The 13,809-nt window shown below is 39.8% G+C and overlaps 1 protein-coding gene across 1 annotated transcript in view; it reads left to right on the top strand.

Annotated features, from left to right (window-relative positions):
- The first annotated feature begins 390 nt into the window (after positions 1–390).
- Positions 391–13,809, top strand: part of Otc (ornithine transcarbamylase) — a 57,156-nt gene continuing 43,737 nt past the window's right edge. Inside the window, exons 1-3 of the mRNA XM_048336335.1 lie at positions 391–510; positions 9,769–9,907; positions 11,641–11,722. Coding sequence (XP_048192292.1) covers positions 437–510; positions 9,769–9,907; positions 11,641–11,722 — 295 coding nt within the window. The 5' untranslated portion in view covers positions 391–436. The remainder of the gene's footprint in view (positions 511–9,768; positions 9,908–11,640; positions 11,723–13,809) is intronic.

The following is a 13,809-nucleotide window of genomic DNA, read 5'->3' as shown; positions in this document are numbered from 1 at the left end:
ACATCTGGGGTTTTGCACTGCCAAGTCACATTTTCTGAATGAGTTATTTCTATGTACTTTCACAGCAGTCAGAACTGCAGTGCCTTGCATATATTATATGCTCAATGGGTTCTTGTCAACTGATTTTATACAAGCATGTGACAGCAGAAATGCATTATGAAAAATGAGGAGGCTAGATGCAAAAAAAAAAAAAAAAAAACCAAACTAAAAAACCAAAGCCACAACAGTGGAGTTAAAGCTTAAAGTTCAAATGCCCCCAGTGCCCTGCCCTGTTGAATCTCTAATCAGGTCGAGCTGATAAGGTAGTTGATGGATGGTAAGACCTTTGTTCCCTCTCTGTAATCAAAGCATTCTTAGCTTTCAGGGGGCCTCACTGCTGATCTGCTGTGGAGTTTTCAAGAACAAAGACTCAGCCTTTTCACTAGAAAAAAAGAAGATGTTTAATTTGAGGAGCCTGTTGAACAATGCAGTTCGTAGAAATGGTCACCATTTCATGGTTCGACATTTTCGGTAAGTGACAATGATTTGTTTCTGATTTAAGAAGCATGATGATAAATGAATTTACACTCTGCAGAGGAGTGTAGCCACCAAAAGCCTTCTTCTGCAGACTATAGTGTCACAATCACCTCCTATATGAGACAACTATCTGTAATTCCAGGCCAGTTTTCATTTCTTAGTCCTTCGGTAATCAGATTTTACCGTGCACTCTGGTGGGAGAGGGTAACTAACCATGGCAGGTACAACAGACTAAATGTTCTTGACATCTTCCATTTGTGTACATTTTAAACAAGCAACTTGCTGCAGGAAATTAGAGGTACTAATTTACACAGGGTTTTCAGCTTGTATTTGAGCTTGCTAGAAAACAACTTAGGGTGTCAGAACAAATCAGTTCCCTAAAAGACTCCAAATAGCAAATAAATAATTACAAAGCTGCTACAAAAGAGCTTTTTATGTAATGAGCATAGCAGTACTTTCTCTAAATATCCCCCAACTTCCTAAAGGAAGATTCTAGTCTGAAAACTTCTTCCACTATTAAGATACAGATATGTGACAGTAATCCTGGGCCTCTCTTCTCTGGATCATCTGAAGCCCTAAGTTCTCTCAAATCCACCATTAATACCACTTCTTCAGTGAACATAAGGTTCTCAGAAGGCAAAATAATCTTGCAAATGATATTTTAATTATACTCATAGTATTAGTCTAGAGTGAGACCTCAAATCCATGGAATAATGGGTTATTGTATAGATAAGGGGAAATTAAGCCCATGGAGATTTAACAATTAGTGCCAGATTTGGACCCTATAATCTAAGAATCTAGAGGGGGAAAAAAATCAGGTTTTGAAGTCTAAAGAAGTAGATTATAGGCCTGGTGTTACTACTAGCTATATGACTTTGAACAAGTCACTAAACTTTTCTGCAATGTTGCTTTACCTGTATAATGGAAAAAGATACTATTTGCTCTACTTTCATTACTGGGTGGTTCAAAATTAACCCAGACTTCATTGAGCCCCTATGCAAGATGTTGGAGATATAGTAGTAAATAAGTTAACAGTCTAGTGATAATGAATGAGATAATGTGACTAAAACCTATAAAGCTAAAGACTAGGGTTCGTTGTTCCTTTTTGCTAGTCTTGGGGCTTGAACTCAGAGCCTGGGCATTGTCCCTGAGCTTCTTTTCCTCAAGGCTAGAGCTCTACCACTTGAGCCACAGCACCATTTCCAGATTTTTCTGTTTATGCGCTACTGAGGAATCAAATCCAGGGCTTCATGGATACTAGGTAAGTACCACTAAGCTACCTTCTGAAACTATTTCATAGTTTTTTAACAGAAAATTTACTGTGGTGAAAATACTCGAATAAATACTAATCAAAGCTTCAAATTTACAGAATTCTTGGAAAATTATAGTGATGTATGATTTTTTTCAATTTTTGCCTATTAAATTTTGCAAGTAACACCTCTTCCAAGTAGCGTATTAATATTTTCTGGTCTGTGTAGACAGAGAAATGTAGACAGACTACATTTTTAAAACTCCTGACTAGCTTTTACTCACAGTGAATGGACACTGAAGCAAAATATAGTAAATTAGCACAGACCTATGCTTACTATTTGAAAATATGAAAGCCTGCAGTCACTCCTATAGTAAGAAATTTAATCACATGTCTGTGTGGAGGAATAAGATAACATCTTTGTGGATTTGATTGAATTGAAAGGGGCCTCCGTGATTAGTAAAGCATGGCTTTGAATGTATCTGTTTCCAGAGATTAAGGACTAACTGAGGGGGCAGACCCCTTTGAAAATGAATATGGGGCAGCAGCATCCTATATGCTGGAGACTGGATGGAATCCTCTTGCTCTCACTCTGTCTCTCTGTCTCTCCCTCCCTCCCTCCCTCCTTCCTTCCTCTGTGACCCCTCCCCTGGCTCCCCTGCCTGCCAAGATGTACTAAAACCTCTGAAATTGTGAGCTCACACAAGCTTTCCTTGCCTCCATGAAGTTGTTCATGTTAGGGTTTTGTTACTGTGACAAAGATGTAACTAACAAACATTGAAATACTTTTGGCATGATGTTCTCAGGTAGTATGGGTATTTTTCTCCCCTGTGGTGTTATTTAAACACATTGCCTGCCTGGTAGGCAAACTCAAAATTGCTGATCTTTAAAACAACCTAACCACAAACTCTTTGAAAGACAAAAGCATCCTGGCAATTTTGTATTATGCTTTTACTCTGATTTTCAGCCATCCCCTAACCTTTGAGTTCTTTTCCTTGTTTTCATCTTTTGGGGAACATGGGAGGCACTTATACAACATATTGTGTGAGTTTACCACTAGAAAATAATACCAAATAAATAGGGCTTGGCAGTGCCACAAAACTGCAATTGCACAGTTTGGAAGTGAGCAGTCATGTTGCAATGCCCATGATGAAATAACAGTTAATGTGAGGCTGAAGTCATCTATATAAGATTCCAGGATCAATCATTTGTAGTCAATTAATTTCTTTCTTTTTTTTCTTTTTTTTACAAAATCAATAGGATCAGACACCAAGACTGGTGCAAACACCCAATTTTCAGACATTCCATCTCACAACAGGGCTCAGGAGCCCATCTGTGTTTGGATAATAGTATCTTATGATTTGTTGTCTATTAGGGAAACCACTTAGAGCTTTTAAAGAAGCCACTAAAAAATCATTTTCTTTATCAGAGAAGACCAATTTGTAAGTGCAGTTCAATTTCATCTCACAAATAGAAATTTCTTCAGAGAGTATTGAGCTAAGCCAACCAATTCTATGGAGGTTATAGATTGGAGCCGGAGGTGACTGGTTTTCAGGTATTTCATTCCAGACTTCTATAAGGACTCACATAGCTTATTATTTTTCCTTCCATCCCGTCTGCCCGTAAGTGCATCCACACACATGGATACACAGATGAAGTGATTACAGGCCATCCATGCTATTGTATAGAGGAAAGAAAACAGTGCTTTTTAAAACTCTTAGTCATTTTATTGTTATTATTAAGGTGTTAACTGTAGAGGCTACCATTCATAAGCGAGCTAATGAGAACATTTCTTTTTTTGGACAATGTCACCCCTCTTTATACTTTCTCCCAGTTTCCCCTCTGTCCACAAGTTACATAGGTCATTTATGTAGTATATATTGAATAGTATGATTGCCTTTGTTCATCTTCCCTCCCTCCCTTTCTGAACACCACCCTAACAGTGCCTTTTGTTTAGTTTACTTTTTTTCTGTTGCCAGTCCTGGGCCTGAACTCAGGGCCTGAGCGCTGTCCCTGGCTTCTTTTTGCTCAAGGCACTCTGCCACTTGAGCCACAGAGCCACTTCCGGCTTTTTTTTTTTCCTATTTATATGGTGCTGAAGAATTGAACCCAGGGCTTCATGTATACGAGATGAGAACTTTACACTAGGCCATATTCCCAGCCCTAACAGTGCCTTTTGATTAGTCATATTTTATGTCAAAACTTAAAATGAATGCTTTTTTTTCCTGTCAATCGTGGGGCTTAACTTTGGGCCTGGGTACTGTCCCTGAGCTCTTCAACTCAAGACTAGTGTTCTACCACTTGAGCCACAAAGCCACTTCTGGTTTTCTGGTGATTAATTGGAGATAAGAGTCTCAAGGACCTTCCTGCCAGGGCTGGCTATGAACCGTGATCCTCAGATCTCAGCCTCCCAAGTAGCTAAGATTGCAGGCATGAGCCACCGGCACACTGCCAATGAATGCCTTTTAAAAGCATTATATATTTGGGTTGGGAATATCTAGAGATAGAGTGGTTACCTTGCATACATGAAGGCCTGGGTTCGATTCCTCAGCACCACATATACAGAAAAAGCCAGAAGTGGCACTGTGGCTCAAGTGGTAGAGTGCTAGTGTTGAGCACGAAGAAGACAGGCTCTGAGTAATTTCAGAAAATCATACTAGGCTTAGGACCAAGACTGGAATATGGACTTGGGGTTTCCTTTGGTCAACATGAAAGAAATGCTGTGGGTTTAAAAAAATAATTTAGTGATTAACTAAAAAGGAGCCATAGCTTCTTAGTCTCAGGCCTTCAGCCTAACATTTTATGTCAAAACTTAAAACGAATGCCTTTTTTTTGGTCAATCGTGGGACTTAACTATGGGTCTGGGCACTGTCCCTGAGCTTCTTTTGCTCAAGGCTAGTACTCTACCACTTAAGCCACAGCGCCACTTCCAGCTTTTTCTGTTTATATGGTACTGAGGAATTGAACCCAGTGCTTTACACATGCTAGGCAAGCACTCTATGTGTAAGCCACAATCCTAGCCCCACTTTCTTTCTTTTCTTTTCTTTTCTTTTTTTTTTTTTGGCCAGTCCTGGGCCTTGGACTCAGGGCCTGAACACTGTCCCTGGCTTCTTTTTGCTCAAGGCTAGCACTCTGCCACTTGAGCCACAGCGCCACTTCTGGCCGTTTTCTGTATATGTGGTGCTGGGGAATCGAACCCAGGGCCTCATGTATATGAGGCAAGCTCTCTTGCCACTAGGCCATATCCCCAGCCCCTAGCCCCACTTTCTTAATTTCTCACAAAGGAAATTGAGGCCAGAAATGGCTAATGACCTTGTCAAGGTCATAGCTTTTTCCTATAACTGGACAAAACCACTAAAATAAACAGAGTTTTTCATTCTACTATTCTGATTGCTTTAATCCCTCCCACTTGATTAGGTTGCCCAATATACCCTTGTGCAACGTCCATTTTAGGTATATTGAAAACATGTCAATAAAGAAAAAAATAAGAAAGGATGTCATAACTCTCACATTGTTTTGCTTCGTTTTTGCCAGTTCTGGGGCTTGAACTTAGGGCCTGAGCACTGTCCCTGGCTTCTTTTTGCTCAAGGCTAGCACTCTACCACTTGAGCCACAGCAACACTTATGGCTTTTTCTATTTAGGTGGTGCCAAGGAATCAAACTCTGGGCTTCATGTATACAAGGCAAGCACTTTACCACTAGGCCATATTCCCAGCCCATAACTCACATTAATACAAGGCTAAAAAAATCATCCAAATCTAAGTCATAAGGCCCATTGGCCCTCCCATATACCTCCAGAAGCTAAAGTTTTTATATCAAATTCTCCACAGGGACAAGAATACCATTTAAAGCTGAATTTTTTTCCTACTCCAGCAAAGTCAGTTTCTAACTGACCACATTTACCAGAGAACACATCCAAGTCTTCCCTATCCCCCAAACAATTGATCAAATTTGGAAACAAAGACTCTAGCAATGAAAGACTTCCTTCTGCAAATACTTCATTATGCTTTCATTTTCTGGCTATGAAGATATTTGATTTTTTTTTTTTTTTAGCCAGTCGTGGGGCTTGAACTCAGGGCCTGAGCACTGTCCCTGGCTTCTTTTTGCTCAAGGCTAGCACTGGGCGACTTGAGCCACAGCGCCACTTCTGGCTTTTTCTATATACGTGGTGCTGAGGAATCGAACCCAGGGCTTCATGTATACAAGACGAGGACTTTACCACTAGGCCATATTCCCAGCCCCCTATGAAGATATTTGGCTAAAGCTAAAACAAGAATCTATTATTGCCGTGATTTATTTTCTTAGCATTTAGTTGATTTGAGGTTAAGAAACTTCTGTAGTTAATCTTTTTTTCTAAACAGAATACAGTTACTATGAGGAACAAATCCTGTCTTTTTCAAAGGCTCTGGCTCTAATCAGATTGCAAATGACAATTTTAATCTTTATTCTATTTTATTGATTGATACAGTATTTGTATATATGAGGTACAAAAGTGGGTTTTTCATTCATGTATATATTGGGTAGTGATCTACTCAGAGTAATTAGCATATCCATCATCTTGATATTCTTGATGGAAAATCAATAAGTGATTCCCATTGTGTCCCCAGTATTACATCCTCTCTATTATGCGTGATCTCAAGAATGATAATGTGATTTAGGTATGGTTTGCATAGTGAGTTGTTGTTTACTTCTGGTTTATTTCTTTTTTCTTTTTTTTTTTTTTTTGCCAGTCCTGGGCTTGGACTCAGGGCCTGAGCATTGTCCCTAGCTTCTTTTTGCTCAAGGCTAGCACTCTGCCACTTGAGCCACAGCGCCACTTCTGGCCGTTTTCTATATATGTGGTGCTGGGGAATCGAACCCAGGGCTTCATGTATACGAGGCAAGCACTCTTGCCACTAAGCCATATTCCCAGCCCTCTGGTTTATTTCTTGTATTCAAGAACACCAAATACTTCATAGGAAGGATAAGGTAGTAGCTTAGGCCTGGAGTCTAGCCCTTGTAAGCCAGAGAGTCAGCTGCCTCCTAGTGATACATGCTCTATAGCCTGGCTGCTTTGAGTATGGGTTTATCAGCCACAAGCACAACAGTGCTTGTTAAAACCAGGAAAATAAAAAAAGGGCTTGTGTCAGAGGTATTTTAGCATGGTCCAGTTGTGAGGCTCTTCTACTTTTCTCTATTATGTAGCTTGGGAATGAGATGTGGTAGCTTCATTTTGGAGCCAAGGGGGAAGTCTAGGAGAAGCTAATAAACAGGATAGAAATTTAAACTAGGACCATTGTGTCTGCTTTCCTTCCAGTGATAAAATTCCCTGATTAGTTCTTGATATCTATGACAAACAACTCCCCCCCCCCCCCCCCCGCCCCAGCTAACATTTCCTGCTCCACCTCCTGGACAGAATTCAGAAAGGTGGTGGCTGCTCTAATGATCTTTCAGTGGTATAAACAGCATGCTCCTCTTCATCAGCAGAGGTCTATTTAAAAATATTTTCTAGTTAATTACTCCAGTCCTCATATACTTGCGTGTCATCATGTATGGTATCTCTCTCTACATGTTTTATATCCAAGAATCCTGGGGACTTAATTTGTCCAAGAGACTTGGACACACACTGGTCCCACTCGATTGTCTTGTTGCTCTTCTAGGTTTGATCACTGCAGATACAGTAGAGCCAAGGTCATTGTACTGTTATCTCACGAATCCCTATTACTCATTGTTTCCAGTAGAATAAATATTTTACCAGAGTAGTTGGGAACCTATGATGGTTTCAGATTTAGCAACACACTAGACCACAGCCAATTACCTCCATGACTCTTTTTAAAATTAATTTACTTTATTATTATTATAAAGATGATGTATAGAGGGATTACAACTACATGAGGCAGGTCATGAGTATATTTCCTTTTGTACAGTGTCTTCTGTTCCCTCATTCTCTCCCAGCCCCTCCCCCTGATGCCACCTACAAATTGTATAGTTCACTTTCCTCAGTGTCCAGCTCCACTGTTGCACTTTCTCACCCTTTTTCCCTGAGTTCTGTACCCTCCCCACCACCCTCCTAACTCCATGACTCTTAAATCTTGGATTCAGTCTGGAAACTAGGCTTTTATGGACCTCTCAAGCAACCAGAAATCTAAGCTTGAGTTCTAGACAAAAAATAAGATCTTCAAATTAGTGCATAAATTATTTTTCCTGTTGCAGATGGATGTTATGCTGAATGGTTGTAGTGATGATTTCCAAATGCCTTGAAATGTAGTGAGTGGGGATTTGTGGCAAAGTATTATTCAGCTTTTAAAGTAATGTTGGTGTGGTTTCAGAAGAGTTTATCACCTACAGTGCTACATTGCTTAGATTTTATTCCAGAAGAAAAATTATTTTCTAAATTATCCAAGATGTAAATTGGTAGAGATTAAGCTACCATGCCTCCATTGCAGGCCAGATACACAAAACCTTGTTTTGTAGATCCCCAGAACAAGACCCTGAAAATTCATTAATATCAGTCAAAGTGTTTACTTTTCAACCATATCATTACTTGTATATTCCAAGTGTTACTTAATGTCATGAATTAATATTATCAGAAGCAAATACATATCCCAAATTCTTATGTAAATTCAAATTTCCTACCTGAAAAGTTATGTCTCCATTATCAAATGGATGACTACTATGAGTGAGATAGAGAAAATGTAATGGTCTACATAAAGAACTGCTGTAAGAGATTCTTAGTGATGATGAGATTTGTCAAAGGACCCCAAGAGAAAGGGTCAACCTCATACACTTACACTGGCCAGGCCAATGACTCATGCTTATAATCCTAGCTATTCAGGAGGCTGAGATCTGAGGATTGTGGTTCAAAGCCAGCCAAAGCAGGAAAGTCCATGAGACTCTTATCTTCAATTAACTACCAGAAAACTGGAAGTGGCTCTGTGGCTCAAGTGGTAGAGCGCTAGCCTTGAGCTGAAGAGCTCAGGGACAGTGCCCAGGCCCAGAGTTCAAGACCCATGACCGACCAACCCCCCACCCCACAAAACATCACCACCACAACAAAAAAATAACCCCCAAAAAACATTCAACACTGATATTAAACAGCTCATGGCTCCCCCCTTTTACCCCCATACAAGAAGCCAGCTAGAACCAAATATGAGCTGGGAGAGAAAATGAGTCACATGATTTTACTGTGACTCTGTAAAATGCACAGAGTCCTTTTAAATTTTCCTGCATGTTAGAGAAGCTCTAGGGTTCATTGCGTTTTCATCAAGGAACAACAAAAAGTCTTAAGGAATAGGTTTGAAGGGGAGTAGAGGAAAAATTAAATGATTTTCTATTGTGCCTTACGTTTCTTACTTGTATAGTCTAGTGATTTCAATAATCCCTGCTACAGTTTACCAAAGGTATATTATAGGCCAGACACTGTCTATTTTGTGTTTTAAATCATTTCATCTTTACAATGATGCTACATGATTATTTTTTATTTATTTATTTTTGGCCAGTCCTGGGCCTTGGACTCAGGGCCTGAGCACTGTCCCTGGCTTCTTCCTGCTCAAGGCTAGCACTCTGCCACTTGAGCCACAGCGCCGCTTCTGGCCGTTTTCTGTATATGTGGTGCTGGGGAATCGAACCTAGGGCCTCGTGTATCCGAGGCAGGCACTCTTGCCACTAGGCTATATCCCCAGCCCGCTACATGATTATTATATTCATTTTCTTGGTGAGAAATTTAGATGCAGAGAGGTTAAGTAACTTGCCTGAGGTTTTATGACAACTAAGTAACAGCCACTCATAGGGCTAGTTCAAGTGGATAGGTATTCAATTTAATTGCACAAATTGTATCTCTCAAACATTCAAAATTCTGGCTATGTAAAAGGTAAATCATAGCCCAGTTTCAACGTGTAAACAACAAACACACATGAGGCTGCCAGTGGTTTGCTGTGTTTTCTTTCAGGAATAGGGCAATGAACTACCATACAATGGTTGTTTCCTTAAATTCCCATCTCTCTTTTATTCCCTTTCTTCTGTAGGTGTGAGAAGCCACTACAAAATGAAGTCCAACTGAAGGGTCGTGACCTCCTCACTCTAAAGGACTTTACAGGCGAAGAAATTAAATATCTGTTATGGCTATCTGCTGATCTGAAATTTAGGATAAAACAGAAAGGAGAAGTATGTTGCATTTTGTCTTTATCTTCTATTAATACCCATCAGTCCTTTCCAGAGGCAGTGTTTCCCAAGAAAAAGGAAATGTATTATAATTCCTACACAGTAGCTATGTAATGAAACCTTACAGTCACGATAATTGATTATTGTTGAATGGACAGGCATATAAAAAAGCATAAAAATCAGTCATTTTGTGACAAGCCATTGCACTTCTTTCATGTGGAATGCTAAAATTCATTATTAATGAGATCAAAACCTAAGGAATCATTTGTCTGGAAAGATTTTCTTTTTATATACCCCTTCTTTGTATATTTTCCATCAAGCTAAAAAATAAGGATGATATATTTTTTCTTCCCAGCAAGTTTTAGTTCTGGGTACATATCAGATATAGGATCATTAGAATAATACAACAATTCACAGTGATATGGTGCTTAAAAAAGCATTCAGATTAGCAAAGGAACAATAAAATGGTTGCCAATGAGGGGAAGAAATGGGATATGGTGCTTAGCTGTAAGCATTATTCTGCATTTTCAGCAATTTATGCTTGAAACAGGCTTAATTAATGCAGTAGCTTCATTTAGACTACTTAATTGTGAAAGCAGTTTTGTATTCCAAGTGAGATCAAATGCTTTTCCAAGAGTGGATTGCAGTTTGAGAATGTTTGACACAAGCCTCAATTTCCTTATCTAGTTGGCTAGGGTCTCCAACTTGTGAACAACAGATAGAAGACAGTCACTCCACTCTTATTGAACAACTGGAATGAGAAAAAAAGTCTCCCCAGTTCACACTGTTTAAGGTTAGCTGGCAGGAGAGCAGAACTCCTTCCATCAAGAATTCCACCAAGAGAAAGGCGGAAGGACCTCACCCGCCCACATTCTTATTGTTTTATATCATTTCCAGAAACAAAGCCTTTGTGCTTTCTCCCATGAGAATGTGTAAAGAATGTGAAGTGGTAGTACTGAAGCTTTATCAATGACTTGAGTAGGAATCTTGTCCCATGTCAAAACAGACTAGCATGCTTCTAGCTGAGAAAACACCTCTGAGCCACACAGCTTCAGATCATTGAAAATTTAATGAAGGATTTCAGTGCAGTTAAATGAGACAATGGTTCTAGTGTGTAATTTTATGCTCTAGAATAGAATGAGTGCCCAGACTGAACCTGGAATAATTAATATTACTTTCTAATTACATATCGATAAGCTGTGAGCGTTACTGTTCCATTTCGGCATTTATATTGAACATGAAAAAACACTTTTTGGCAGTTACTAGGGCTTGAACTCAAGAACTTGTGATTGCTAGGCAGGTGCTCTCTCACTTGAGCCATGCTCCAATCCCTTTTGGTCACTAGTTATTTTTCAAGTATGAACTTGTATATATTTGCTAGCCTGGACAAGATCTTCCTGTTTACACCTTTCTGCATAGCTGTTATGACAGATACACATCATTGTGTGCACCTTTTTTTGTTGTTGAGAGAGATGGAGGTCTCATTCATATTTTTTGTTTGGACTAGCCTAAAACTGTAGTATTCCTGGTATCTTTGCAAGATACTGGAATTAAATTTACTTTCTTTGGCAGAACAGGCGTTTGAACTTAAATCTTCATACTTGCTATGCATATTCAGAAACAGTGATTTTATTAGTCTACATTTTCTATTAGTGTACCAAATGTTTTTGAAACAAACCTTGATATTGGATGTATAATGTTTTTCATTTTAACTTAATTTTGTCCTCAATTTTCAGTACTTGCCTTTGTTGCAAGGGAAATCCTTAAGCATGATTTTTGAGAAAAGAAGCACTCGAACAAGACTATCCACCGAAACAGGTAAGTAGTTTGAAGAAAATAATAGAAAATAAAAGAGAGGACATTTGTGAGAAAAATTCTTTTCTATCAAAGTATGTTGCCTAGCTAGGTGCCACTGGCTCCTGCCTGTAATCCTAGCTATTCAGGGGGCTGAGATCTGAGGATCGTGGTTCAAAGCCAGCCTGGGCAGAAAAGTCTATATAAGACTCTTTTCTCCAGTGGTGGGCTGGGAATGTGGCTTAATGGCAGAGTGCTTGCCTAGCATACATGAGGCCCTGGGTTCAATTCCGCAGTACCATATAAACAAAAAAGAAAATTAAAACAAGAAAAAAAAGAAACATTAAAAATATATATTAAAAAACTGAAGTGGCACAGTGACTCAGGTGGTAGAGCCCTAACCTTGTGCACAAAAGCTCAGATAAAACACCCAGGCCCCGAGTTTAAGCCCGACTGGTGCCAAAAATATAGCTGAGTCCACTGTCAAACTCACACTCATGTTGAGGAAGAAGTAAGGGTGAGGATTTAGGAGAGTAAGGTGGTGGGTTAGATTGTCTCTTTAACAACCACAAAGAATAAGTATTTTCACTTGTAGAAGTAGTGCAAGCTTGTGAATGCTCCTTGTAATTTTCATAAAAGCTATGAACAAAGCAGGTGCCAGTGACTCAGACCTGTAATCCTAGCCACTCCAGAGGCTGAGATCTGAGGATTGCCCTTCAAAGCCAGCTGGGACAGGAAAGTCCATGAGACTCTTATCTCCAATTAACCACCAAAAAGCCCGAAGTGGTGCAGTGGCTCAAGTGGTAGAGTGCTAAACTTGAGCACAAAAGCTCAGGGACAATATCCAGGCCCTGAGTTTAAGCCCCACAACCAGTGAGGGAATAAAAGCTACAAGCAAGATGATTAGCTTTGTCTATAGGAATCCCATGAAGACTAGAGTAGAATCTCCACATAGCACTTCGTGATAAAAGTGAACTATAAGTGAACACAAAACCTCAGGCCTCCAACGCAGGTGAGTAAGAAATGTCTTAATTTTATAACACGTGAACTTTTTCTTGTGCTCCCCAATTCTAATGGGGAATGGAAACTTAATATCTGACACACAAGAAAGACAATTCTAAGTTGTTTTAAAGTTCACTTTGTCAACATTAGATCTCCTCTCCTTTTTCCCCACAATCATGACTAACTCTTGGAGAGTATCTGACAGTCTAGATATCTAGAGATCAAATATACAGTCCTTGAACATTATTAGGACATCATCAAATATCCACTTGGAAGTCTGCTGGAATTTTTATATTTCCATTGGATCTTTATTTTTTTTTAAAATTCTAATCACAAGGCCTGAGACATCTCTTTTGGTTCAGTTCTCTCAAGCTTTTCATAGGTCTCCATGCCACACTGGGTACAGAAATACTGCAAAGCCATTTCTACTGTGCCTTCTTCAAGTGGAGTGGCAAGGAACTCCAGAACATTTGCTCCTTTCTAGAACTCTGTCTTAGGGAATAAGAAATTGATGCTCTCAGTTCTAGGATTACTTAGAGAGGAGCCCTACGGGAGTCTTCTCTCATGCTCTCCACCCTTTGGGGAACACACAGCAGGTACAATGTCAAAGGTCCATCAGTTTTGTTTTTTTGGGTTTTTTTGGTTTCTTTTTTTGCCAGTCCTGTGGCTTGATCTCAGGGCCTGAGCACTGTCCCTGGCTTTTTGCTCAAGGCTAGCAGCGCTCTACCTCTGGAGCCACAGCGCCAATTCCGGGTTTTTCTATATATGTGGCGCTAAGGAATTGAACCAGGGCTTCATGTATTGGAGGCAAGCACTCTACAACTAGGCCATATTCCCAGCCTGGTCGATCAGTTTTTCTTTCTATGGTTTCTTTTTTGTTTGTTTGTTTGTTTTTGGTTGCTCCTAGGGCTTGAACTCTGCGCCTGGGCTTTGTCCTTGAGCTCTGCAGCTCAAGGCTAGCGCTCAACCACTTTGAGCCAAAGTGCCACTTCCCATTTGCTGGTGGTTAATTGGTGATAAGAGTCACATGGACTTTCCTGCTCAGGCTGGCTTAAACGTGATCCTCAGATCTCAGCCTTCTGAGTAGCTAGGACTACAGGTGTGAAACA

Source organism: Perognathus longimembris, chromosome 28 (assembly GCF_023159225.1).
Source record: "Perognathus longimembris pacificus isolate PPM17 chromosome 28, ASM2315922v1, whole genome shotgun sequence".
NCBI lineage: Eukaryota > Metazoa > Chordata > Mammalia > Rodentia > Heteromyidae > Perognathus > Perognathus longimembris.
The sequence above is the reverse complement of the archived record's forward strand: the minus strand, read 5'-3'. Positions and strand labels throughout refer to the sequence as shown.